Here is a 12,969-nt window from a genome sequence, read left to right as displayed (position 1 = left end):
GTTCGCATGAAGTTGGCCGAGTGCGAGGTCGAGGCAGAGTGCAAGAGAACAAGCAGACGTTGAAGACTTTTAGTTTGTGTACTACAATTACAGTAACCCTTAGTTACGACTTGTGAGTGTCCAGTGAATCAATTCACAACCCAAATCGGGTCTACAAGTCACTAATACACGCGACAACACACACATAGTAACGATCGCGAACAAACAAGTTCCCACAGCAACCATTCAACACCCGAAAACAAGAGGAACTGTTGAAAACGAAGTGTTCTGTGTTTCACGCCGCGACCGATGCTACGCAACGGCACGGTAAAGAGCTGTTTTCTACGTGTCCTGTGCCTAGAGATTATCAATGAGACAAGTTAAATCTTAGTTCAGTTGTGAGACCGTGGACAGCCGGGAACGGCGGGAGCTGAAGAATCTCCACTGTTAGAAGCCGTTACAAGGGAACGACTAGTGATGGCACTGAAGACGGAGAATATTTAGCGTGTAGTGATTTGTGATTTGTGGGAATCAATGATAGTGTTATAATTATTTGTATTTTCGACCTGTAAATTGTCAACAAATTCAATTATTCGAAACCCCCCTTATAGACAATATATTTTGGTCCAGTTGACCCAAGGGGTAATGGTGGGGTCTAGTCTTCGGTACTGGTCGATAGAAGCAAAGGCCACGGTCCGAAGGGCCCCTCTGTGGGCCACTGTGTACACGAAAATTCGGCAGGAAACAATAAGCCGAAACGGCCACCAGTTTACGTTGAAGATGTAGGCACGCATACGTCCCAAACGTTCACAACACTGCCCACATCCACAGACCCAGTATTGGGATCAATATCTATGCACGTTTCCATTTTTGTATTGATTTCTCCTCTGGCAGGTAGTTCGTCTTTGTGATCCGCCATTTTGTGTCCTGCGACCACCAAGATAAATCGTGTTTCCGCCCTGTTACTCCATGTCGTTTGTTATCTCGTTAATTAACTTTCGGAACTCTGATCTGTAGATGCCACACACTAATATTTTGTAAGGGATTTGATGTTCCCACGGCTTCTGGGATATAGCAACATGTGGCCCCTGAAAGGCAACAGACGTTTCGGACCAACAGCCTCATTTTCAGGGCTGAAACCGGCACGAAGCATGTAGCAAGAAAAGTGATATATTCATCCGAAACGGCTGTTGGCTTTCATATTACTTAGAATATCTTCTTCCTGGGAAGTGACGCCGTGTAGTTTGGTAGATATATAGCAATGTTTCGCAGCATAATTATGACGTCACTTTTAGGATAGATTCTAAAACAATGTTGCTCATACACCGAAGATAATAATATTCAATGTTATGACTGCTTTCCCGGCTTGGTTAGCAGAAGGAAAACAATGTGGGAAAGTGTCTTCTGGCTCAATTAAAATGAGCTGCGGGCGGGTTACCCAAATCGCAATATTGCTCTTTGTTTTAACGAGGGTTGCAGTGCTAATCCCCCGTTGGAAGCAGCAGTTACTTTAATCTCAGAGAAGCACAAAATTGCGAGTCGGTTGGCTCGTGAAAGCATTTCCATGTTATCGGAACTTTGCCGGCGCCGCTATGGGACAATGCCCTGCACAACAACAGCACAACACAACAGCAGCGTCTTCTGCTGCTGTTTCTTCAGTGTTCGGCGTCTGGGAACATGTTCATCTCTTTCGGTATTCTTAATTGTCTCTTAGGTTCTTCATATACGTAGAGATCTTTTATAAAAAATATATACATTATACGGGTGTGAAACTTGGTCTGTTGCATTAAAGGAAGGATATAAGTTGAAGATATCCTGGGGAGGATACTGGAACCTCAGAGCAATGACGTTAGAGGAGAAGATTAAAAGTTTAATTAAACATCTATATATCCACAGTCCGTCAATACTGCAACAATTGTTTATTCACCATTTAACACTTAACACAACATGTTTCGGCCATAGATTGTCATCTTCAGGTGTTTTAATGCATCCAAACTGTTACACTGCTCTGAAGTGCGCTAAAACCGCGCGTTGCAGTCCATTGTTAAATGGTGAATAAACAATTGTTGCATTGTGTAAGAGTTGAGGTTTTCACGGCGGTGACTGAAGAAAGCAGTCTTCTGGGATGACCGAAGTTTCGGGAGGAACGTATGACCTCCATCTTCAGGGTAGAAGAAAAAAGAGAAGAAACTGTGTGAGCACCTGCTCACGCTCCGCTCGCTATATGCCTGTTGAGTCGTTAATTGTGACTAACTTCTCTTACGAAGTTTTGTCAATTATCAAAGAATTAATACTATTTAAATGTGCAGCAAGGCATATACAGAACATGTCCTTCGTATCTCTTCTTTGCAGACGCGAATACAAAGGCTGAAAATGCATTCAAATGATTTGGACTTCCTAGGAAACAGTTACGTTACACGAAATCAGCACTTTCTGTGACGTCAGAATTTAGCGCGATGAGCGTTCCTTACGAAGTCGATGAAGTTTCAAGTCTGGTGTTTTCTAGGGTATGACCCGTGTATTCTAAGAAACGTTTACAAAAATTTCGGAGGAACATATTACCTCCGTTTTCAGGGGTGCAGGAGGTAACATCATTGTAGGTAAATACCTAACAGACTCCACTCTATTACATAATTCGTAGCCACTGCAGGCAGGAGCCAATTTCAGATAAAATTTCCTTTGAAATTGATGCAATGTACCGCATTACAAATGCAAGTCGAACTCCCTTTAGAGGACATGATGTTCTCTGTCCCTCAAGGTTTCGGAGGGACATGTCGCCCCCATTTTCAGGGGCCGCAAATAAGCCAAGCAAGAGACCAAGGTGAAGCAGGTAGAAAGTAAGCTTGCTTTCTTGCTTGCATATGGAGGCTACATGTTACCCGAAACGTCGGACTGTACGGCGATATATCCCAGAAGATAACTTAAAATTTCCTTTCTTTCACTGTAGGCACCAAAACCATAAAAATTTCAAGCGATATATTTCCATAATTTCTCAAACGGCACCCTTTTTTTAATGTTTATTTTTCGACGCTGTCAGTAGCTAAACTGCATGACTGTTCAATGATTAGCTGGAAAGGATTCGCAAGGAAGCTCTAATGGCACAATCGAGGTATTACCAAGGCATTTTTGTGGAGGGACAAAGGTAAATCATGATAAATCTTAGCTGGAATATACGGTACCTTGGCCTGGATTCAAACCGAGCACTCTCCGAATACAAGCCTAGAATATTGGCGCCACACGAACAGGCTTGGTGAAAATGAAACATGGCGCTGAGCAGACAGATCTACTCTCCACATTACGCGTTCATTTCAAGCACTCTGTGAGGAAGGATTGCGGCCGCAAACGTGGCCGAGAGCTCTGCTTTACGTTTGTGTGGCTTCAGGCTGTTGCCGGATTTTAATTAGTTCCTCAGCTGCCTAACTCGCTGAACTCGCTGAAGTTCCTCTCTCGTCAGGAGTCGCGCTCCACGCGTCACCCGCATTCGGTCGATCCGGAGTCAGCGACAAAAGCACAGCCATGTATACTTAGTGGTCGTAATGTTTGTCGACTTTTCGTCGTTCCGTTTCCGTGGAAACCATGCGCGAAAATTACGTCTAAATCAGAAATTGGCACGAATAGAATGTACTGTCAGTCGGTATCAGACTTCCGCCCTGTGCCTCTAGAATATTATTATATAATGCTTAATCTATCGGGATGTCTTCCCAGAACCCTACATGTTCAGAGAAACCGCGATTTCTAATGCTGTAATGTAAAAGCGCTATTCAGTGGCATGACTGCCCCTGCAAAGCGTAACTTACTTACTTACTCACTCAAGGAGTTGAGCCCTTCTGGAGGAGCCGCCAATTCTGCAGCTACTCAAGAATTTCCCAGCATTTTATGGAACCCGAAGGTTCATTACCGTGTTCAGAAGGCCATCCACTGGTCCCTACCCTGAGCCAGATCAATCCAATCCATACAATCCCATTCTATCTCTCTAAGATACGTTTTAATATTGTGCACCCACCTACGCCTTGGTCTTCCCAGTTCTGGCTTTCCCACCAATATCCTATACGCATTCCTCGTCTCCCCCATTCGTGCTACATTCCCTGCCCATCTGATCCTCCTTGAGTTGATCGTTCTAATTATACTTGGAGAAGAGTACAAGTTATGAAGCTTCTCTGCGAAGCGTAACTGGACATGAAAACTGAAAATTTTGCAGTCGAATTTTAAACAATATTCTAAGAGTGTTATGTTTACCAAATGATTTACAAATATATTACTCAACATAAGAACACAAGAATAACAATAAACATAGATTAGATATGTTATTGTCTCGAAGCTGTGTTGTGCAGCCCCTAAGAATTCCGAGTCGAATTTCTCAGCGAACAGGAAATAGAAAAGACAGACCGGAAACAGAAAGTGAAGGAGATAAACATACTAAAAGTTGTAGGAATGGAAGAAGGAAATGGTTTTTCTTCTTAAATATTTTGCGTAATCTGAGTAAACACGAAGAACAAGAAAAATCAATGCAAAACTCGCTATGCAGGTTTGTTCTGTACAGGAATATCGGTACAAAGTTCAGGTTGAAACAGCGAGTTCTGGGGAGAATTCAGAACGCTAACTTTCTTTCAGTATTTCAGTTTATAATTATTTAGAAATATAAATATATCATTTTATAATTTAGTAACTTAAGGCTGTGCATAATTTACATTAACGCAGATCCAGAGTTCATTAAATTCGTCCGAAGGTCTCAAATTTGAGCGCTCTTACCACTTTGAAACTGATAATATTGTCACGATGTAGGGGTGAATATAGACTGGGTTTTAATTTTGGTGAATGAATTTACTGGCCACTTGTACACACCACTCGGAACTACAAAAAATGACAGCGCTCTCACTGATTTGTACACTTTACAGATCACTAGCACACACTAGGTCTTCTCCGTCTTCGCTAGACGTTTCCTGGAATCGGCTTCTTACAGTGTAGATTCTTCAGCTTCCCACATTCATGTCATTTTGTCACATCTGTCCATGCAGAATGAACCCAAATCGCTCGACTATAGCGACGTCTCTTCTCAGCCTCCTTTGCAGAGCTCACTTCAACTGACCGGATTGCCCCAGTTTTCTTCTTTATAACTCTTCGGCAAGGTCCACATCGAAAACACCGTTGCTATATTGTTTCGTGCCTGTTTGTGTCCACGAGAACGTGTGTACGGAGCCGTTGCTCAGAAACGGCCGTAGTTAAAGAAAGAGTGATGTGAGTTTTTCTTGATTAAATCTGTTTTTGTAAGCAAAGTTTGAGAAAACATCTCTGCACAGCAGTAAAATTTGGTGTATAATTTCGCCCGGAAATTTAAATTGTAGATTTATATTATAGCTCATTGAGTTTTAATAGGCTCGCAAGAGGAAACGTGTGCACTTGGAGAAACCGTTCGTTCTAAGAGCACATAAAAAGAGCTCATTTTGAACCTGTTTTCTGTAGCTGCTGTGTCGCTTGTTTTTGCAGTTTGGCGTCTTCGTCGGGCGACCTCAGCATTGAGGCTGCGCAGTTGGAACGGGCAATACGCAACAACGACACGTTGAGGGTGAAGAGGTTTCTGGACCTGCACCATGACAAGTTCCAGGTAAATTGAAGACGGAATAAACCATAAAGAAGAAACAAATGCTAGGAAGGATTTCCTAAGCAACCACATAAGAATTCAGTTCGTACCTCACAGGAAACAGATCCGAACCCACGATCCCGGTTTCCGAGCGAGCGAAGACAGTGCATGCCTTAGACCGCTCGGCTACCGTGACCGGCCAATTTTGAATATACTTTCCATAATACATAAGGAGACAGTTTGTGGTACTAGAATCCAACCTACTAAGTAACTAAGCACATAACTGCCACTGCCTGACTACGTTTATATCTATGACATCGCAGCATCTGACAGGCGATGCGACCCAGACCACGTGAGTGTTCGCGTCGAGGTTCACAGGACGGTGACTATGAATATTATGGTCGTCTGGTTTGTAACGCCGTGTAGTTAGGACAACGCCTGATGATTAGGAACATATTGTAGCGTGTAGAGACGTTTCCAGGCAATGGTTCGGTAAAGACGTTCCCGCGGCAACTAATACGCAAGCAACAGTAGAGATACTGTTGGAAACAGTGTTTTCTACTTTGCATGTAGCATGAAGCGATATGTAGTATGTAGCATAAGATACGTAAGTTAGGCATGATCTGCTCCGTAAAGCCTGCGCTGACAGAGGAATGGTGTGTAGTGCAAAAGGAAGAATTTTCAATATGTTATATATGCGAAATATACACCTTACAAAAGGCCAAGTGTATTCATAAGATACAAACACATCTTCCCTTCAGAGAGGACGTTACATAAGTACTATTACTGCAAGGGTTCGGTTGATAAAATGAATCTCTGGTCGTGGGTCTCAAGGGTCATGACACCAAGACAAACTGATTGGCCGTAAACCGCCAGTCGTAAAGTGACTGTGACTTTTAAGAACAGTACAGTTGGGAGCCGCCGTTCGGAGAGGACCCAAGCGCCGAAGCAGAGGAGTAGCCATTGTTGAGGCCGTTGCTTGGAGGAGACATCTGGTGAGAAAATGCGAGCAGTAGACTGTGCGCTGTAACTAAGTGTAATTACGGGTTGTGTGCTAAAGAGATATCCACTCTAATATCCCGTCTATAGTGACGCATACACTTGACGATATCATCTCCATGTTCAGGAGCGAATACTGTATTAGCCCGAGCAAGAGACCAGCTGAGATGATCGCTCTGTCCAACCTGCAAGCCAGAGCTAACGATATTATAATCGAGTATAATCGAGTAATTATGGAAATATCTTGGGACCCATCGATTCATTGCGGCTTGCAGGAGTCCGGCTAATATAACCAGATCAGGAACCGCTTAACGCAGCTGCCTAACCGACCGACTAAACAGTTGAAATCTAAACATTTGCTTCATGACTACTGAAAACATAGTCAACTTATTTGAAATCGTAATATGATTAATGTAGACTGGTTGAAATTTTCCGACGTTTCGGAGGAATGTCGCAAAAATTATACCAGATTATACGGCAGTATATTTAATTATGTAGTATTCTTCACAGTTACCTCAGTTCAAACAGTAAATTTAACTTGCATTTTTTATTTAATTAATAGCATATTTACAACCCACTGCCGATAATCTGGAGCAATAAGCAAATTTGCTCTAAGTAGGTGTCTTGAGTAGAGAAGGCATCCTGACAGGTCCTGTAGAGGAATGGCGATGGGGAGGGTTGGGGTAGGTCAGACGGCCCCTTCTTACATTTGGTGGGTTGCTAAGCTCTGCAGCTAGTCTGTTACTGAGTCCGCGCATGCTTTGGTGGTAGAGTGCTGACAGTATATGCATTTCTTCTATGACAAATGGGATTTGCAATTTATTGTGAATAGTAAAGTTGGAGACTTACCAAGGTGTTTTAGTTATAAAGCACATGAATTTGGATTGAAGTCTTTGAATTATTTTCATATTTGATGGTTTTGCACAGTCCCATAGCTGGATACCACACGTCCATATGGGTTTTATTATATATTTATATGTTAGAAGTTTGTTTTCTGTGGATAGCTTGGATTTACGGCCCAAAAGGCAGGAAATTTCTCGTAGTTTTAAATCTAATTTCTGACGCTTTGTTTTGACGTATTTCTGCCATGTCAGTTTTTTGGCGAGGTATGATCCCAAGTGTTTTACTTCGGTTTGAACCGGTATTTGCATATTATTGATGGTAACCTGCGGGCAAGTTTGGGGTGAATGTAGCTTGCACTGATTTTGTGTGGTTTATTTTGATTTTTCATTTACTGTACCATTGCTGGAGGAGGTTTATCTGATGTTGAAGATGTGATGCTAGCAGGACACTGTCATCCGTGAAGGCTGCGATTGTAGAGTTGTTTGTTGTGGGCAAGTCTGCAGTATAGTTTAAGTACAGTAGAAACCCCTTCACGCCTCCTTGCGGTACACCTGATTTCACCTCGTAGCAATCTGAATATTAATTATTATATATAACTTGATAGTGTCTTTCAGTAAAGTGTGACTTTAAAAGTAGGTCTTATGGGCTGGGGGATGTATTTTTGGTTTTATATAGTAGCCCGTTATGCCAGACAATATCAAAGGCCTGAGCTACGTCAAGGCAAACTGCTGTACACAGTGTCTTCCTTCGAGGCTTGTTGCCATCTTGTTTACTGTTCTGTGCGTTTGTTGTACTGTGGACCGCCCCTCCCTGAATCCAATTGGTAACCGCGAATACCGGCCGACAGGTCTAGGTCTGTTCTAATCTTGTTCAATACTGACGTTTCAAAAAGCTTCAGTGTGACCAGCAGCAAACCAGTCGGCCGATAAGAATTTACTTCGTTGGCTGGTTTCCCAGGTTCAGGTAGCGGTATGATCTGGGCGCATTTCCACATTATCGGGCAGTGCGCCCTTCTGAGCATGCTGTTATGTTAGCAATGCTGTTGTTTTTCTTGGTAACTGAGTATTTTCCTGTGATAAGGTCATAACCGGGTGCTTTGTACGGATTTATGTTCTTAATTTCTTGTACTACTTCTCCAGGTGAGAGCGTTTGATAGGTAACGACATTTGACTTGGTACTTCCCGGAAGTCTTCAGTTTTACTGTCATTTTGATGTGTGTCAGACTGTGGTGTGAATACCTGTTCCAGATGTTCAGCAAACTTTGTGGCTCTTTCGTCATCACTTCTATCCGATTTTCTTATCGGCGGTGTCGATATTTTGGGTCTTTTGAACTTCTTTGTTGTCTTCCGGATTGTGTGGTCATCTTTAGAGGCGCCATGTAGTGTTGGAATGTTTTAGTCTACGCGTTTGTTAAGGCGTTATGTAGTCTTCGCCTTAGTCTGCTATAAAGAAGCCTGTAGTCATTGTTTCTTGATTTCTGCCATCTGCTTCGTTACCAGCTCACGTATATGGAAAGGGATATTATCTTTTTTTCTTTCTTCCATGGGATGGGTGTTGAATACCACTGCCTCTTGGGCATCTAAAATTGGGTATGTGATAGTAGGGTACCACGGAACATTGAACACTGAACACTGTAATCAGCTGAACTGCAATGCGTGTTATTTTCAAGAACATTTTTGCGCATATGGAGTGACTACAAGCGGGGTCTGGATTTGTAATCGTATTTATTGAACACTTTAACATAGAACTCGTGACTACACTTAACAAATTATTGTCACACACAGATTACTATTCTCAGTCTATTGCTGACTCCACTTGCCTTTGCTTGATAGCGGCTTCCAACGGCGGACATCCTCTGCCTATGGGTCCCAGAACTGCCCCGGACCTCAGCTACCAACTTCTGCGAGTAACAGCGACACACCATAACGACTGAATGGCAGCAGTCTCCTATCTACTCACTCACTAACAAACTCTTCACTAACTCGAGCTCATAGGTGTCCTCCTTATAACATTTCGGCACGGATCGCGTGGAAAACTCCGTACCTCTGTTGCAGTACAATTCTTGCGATCGTGTCTATTGGCGGAATCTACATGCCAAAATATTAACATAACATAAGTTTTAACTTCTTAAAATATGGCTCAAATATTTTAAGCTTTTCGTTTGTTGTATACTTGAAGTGTAAATTTTCCCTTTAATATATCGCACTTCATGAGAATGGTCTTCACTGGACGAAATGTATCAGGGCTTTAACGGCATGTAAATCAACACGGAGATATACTAAAGTGGTATGTTGCAACTTGCCCTAATGTACACAGCATACAGGGAAAAATCCATGTATCCAGTTGAGTAACTAGCTAACCAACTAACTAACTGACAAACTAACTTCCGATCCACTGCAAAATCCGACACAATTAGAGGCCCAGACCAGTAGAAACTCGCAGAATTGACAAAGTAACCTGCAACGCAGTGCATTAACTAATTTCGAATCCATGCTTCGTTTCTGAGGTAGCAAAATCTGACAGATTTGCTGGTCTGAGGATTTTGTTGCTACGGACACTCCGCTCGGGACGTCACAGCTGCAAAAATGTGTATGAACCGGGGAACTTTTCGTTGGGTAACGACGCGCGTCTTCATCCGTCAGTGTGTAAGGTAATTTCCTAATTGCAAGCCCTTTAAAACACCCTATAATTAGCGTTCGTCCCTTTAATAACACCAAGTTTCACTCGAACAGTGCACAGCGCGAGGGGTCGGTTTCGATACCAGGTCAATTATATGATATTTGTGGTGGACTAAGTGCAAATGGGGCTGATCTCTTCTAAATTCTTCTGGTTCCCCTGCCAATTCTCGTTCTATCGGCTGCTCCACTTTCATTAAGCAAGCTGTCTGTGACGCTTGATGTTGATAGTGTTGTTAAATACGCAACGCAAAGCAATTGAAAATAAACTTCCCCTGCCTAATAACAGGCAAAATAGAAGTGTGACACTTTGACTAAAGTAATTTCATAGGCCGCGCCATAGCTCAAGCGGATAGTCGCTGGCTTCCCACAGCGGCGGTCCGGGTTCGATCCCGGGTCTGGTCAAGTGGGATTTGTGGTGGACAAAGTGGCGCTGGGGCGGGGTTTCTCCGAGTACTTCGGTTTCCCCTGCCAATCTTCATTCCACCAAATTCTCCATCATCATAATCACCCGGGGCAGGCTATACAATAGGCCAATCAGTGGCCGCCGTGCCGAGTGGACCCAGATGGACTCCACCCCCCACTAAGCGAAAAGAAGTAATTTCATTGTTTTCACTAAAACTGGAAATCGAGTTAAGGTTTTATCTTTGTTGGTGACCAATCAGCTCGAAATGTCTTTTGCTAAGCAGCAGGCACTTGGTCTCTTCGTTCAGAAGTCACGTGATCTAAGCGTCCTCAGCCGGACTACAGCCTATTTCTCATTAAGTGTTTTGGCTTTGTTTTCTGAGGAACAAAGCAGACGTAGATTTATGTAGCCATGCTCGGGAATTAAGTTTAAGAGAGAAGCCGAAACAAATATCTCGGACGTTTCAGGAGAGAGCTACTGAAGCCATGATACTGTCCGTGGTGCTGAAGCTAACGAACAGTGTAAGAAAGTGAGAATGCCGATCTACAGAGAAGGTTGTACTGAGACGTAAGGAAACAATGCCACTTCATTCGCACGGCAGAGGGTTTGTTAGAAGCGAGGTGTTTAGTGCTAGTAGAGAAAATAATACCTAAATTTTAAAAAATGAAAGCGTAGTTGAAATTTTGAAGATTTGTTAGTACTTTGTAAAGGATGTTAAAATGACAATGTTTAGATTTCATACATCGACTGATGAGTGAAATTTTTTGGTGGAGAAGGCGGTAACAGGAACTACCAGAGGCACTTTTATGCGAGATTTTCACGTTACACATCCACAAGCAGAAGAAACGAAGCTTCAATAGTTCAACAAAATGAGATCACTTTTATTGAACACCAGCGTTCCACAGTCTCCCATGTTCCAGTACGCCCCTCACTCCGTGCTGGAACAGCTGCACGCTTCAGTTACAAGTCCAAGTGAAGAGCTGTGTGCCTACGCAAGAGTGACAGACGAAAGCGTAAATTCTTCACGGTGGCTTGCTACACGTTCGTGCATGCACACGCGGCTGCAGCCCTGTAGGTTTGGAAGAATTTGAAACAGAGTAGGCAAGGCACCTAAACAGTTTAACAGTATTTAGACATACCGCTAAATTAAGGGCAAAACTACACAAGATAACAAAACTGCTTACATGAAGACCTCACCAAATAAGGTAGTATGCATTGTGCTGAAGTGTCACTTCCCTCTACCTTTCCTGAAACGTTCTCACGGCAGTGTATTACACTTATGATTCCTTGGATTCTAGTCTTTGTTAGCCTCAGAATCAGATAGATCAGTTCTGAAGTTCTGAGAAGATCCAGTATTTTCGGGAGATCAGCCACGTCAGTTCGGAGCAAGCAACAGACGTTTCGGCGACGTCTCTCTACATCGTGAGGGAATACGCGTACATGTTGGAATCATAGGCGGTCTCCGAAACGAGAGCCGTTTAGTACGAATTTTTGCGGCTGATAAGCAGAATAAATTGGATCAATATTGAATGGAGTTTAATTACGGTGATTCAATTTGTGCCTTAGAGAATAAGAAGATATTATCCTCTGATACGCAATGCCGTGTAGGCCGGTACAAGTGCACCAAGGTTTTACATTTTCATGTCAATCTTCAGGTAACGATGGAAGAAAAGGTTCCTTAGGAAGGTTGCTTCTTCTCTACCAGGATTCACGGTGTCACTACAAATATTCATAGGATATTTAAGGATACCTCAGAGCCAAGAATCTGTGGTGTCACGTGATGCAGTAGCTGAAGAACTGGAAAGCGTTGAGACAGAAGCGATCGTCTCTTCTACGGGTTCCTATTACAGCATTTGTCTAGAGTGACCGAAGAATAAAATAGTCGTCCCAGCCGGGATTCGAACCGAGAACTTACAGAATACAAATCTAAAATGTTGCCTCTAGACCAGCCCGTTCGGTAATATTATGTTCACATTTGCCTCAAATCCAATACAAAGTTGACGTTGGACAGCCAGAAGCTCGCTTTGCGCCTTTTGCTTTTGACGAAGTTCCTCTCCTGGGCACAATAAAGACAAGAAAGGACGGGTAACAAAGACAGCAGTTGCTGAAGAATTTTGAAGACGGGAGATCTGTTTTGTTGCTGAGATAAAAAGACGTGTTAAGGAGCCTCCTCAGTCATGAGGCAGTACTGGGATCGTATTACACCCAGACAGTGTACTGTTTGCTAGATAAGGATACAACCAGCCGGGCAAGGAGATCCTGCTGAACAAAGGATCAAAGTGAATTCTCAGTCAGGAGGAAAACCCAATAACTTGAAGACACAACTAGAATTGGCTTCACGGATGATCATTAAGGAATTGCGATGTTTGCTTTCTCGGGTGCGCTTTGAAGAAGTGGATTTGTGCCCTGCAGACGCTACTACACTTGCTCCGTGTGACGGCTACATCAGGACAGTCTCTCGTGTCATTTTGCCCCACGGAAGGTACTCC

At 43.1% G+C, this 12,969-nt stretch overlaps 1 protein-coding gene across 1 annotated transcript in view; it reads left to right on the top strand.

The window, feature by feature from the left end:
• LOC111863042 overlaps positions 1-12,969 on the top strand; it is a gene marked incomplete at its 5' end in the record, with an annotated part of 254,203 nt that overhangs the window by 16,237 nt on the left and 224,997 nt on the right. The window contains 1 exon segment of the mRNA XM_023848988.2: positions 5,464-5,581. Coding sequence (XP_023704756.2) covers positions 5,464-5,581 — 118 coding nt within the window.

The sequence above is a fragment of the Cryptotermes secundus genome, unplaced genomic scaffold, assembly GCF_002891405.2.
Source record: "Cryptotermes secundus unplaced genomic scaffold, Csec_1.0 scaffold1452, whole genome shotgun sequence".
Lineage (NCBI taxonomy): Eukaryota > Metazoa > Arthropoda > Insecta > Blattodea > Kalotermitidae > Cryptotermes > Cryptotermes secundus.
This window is presented reverse-complemented; position numbering and strand designations above follow the sequence as displayed.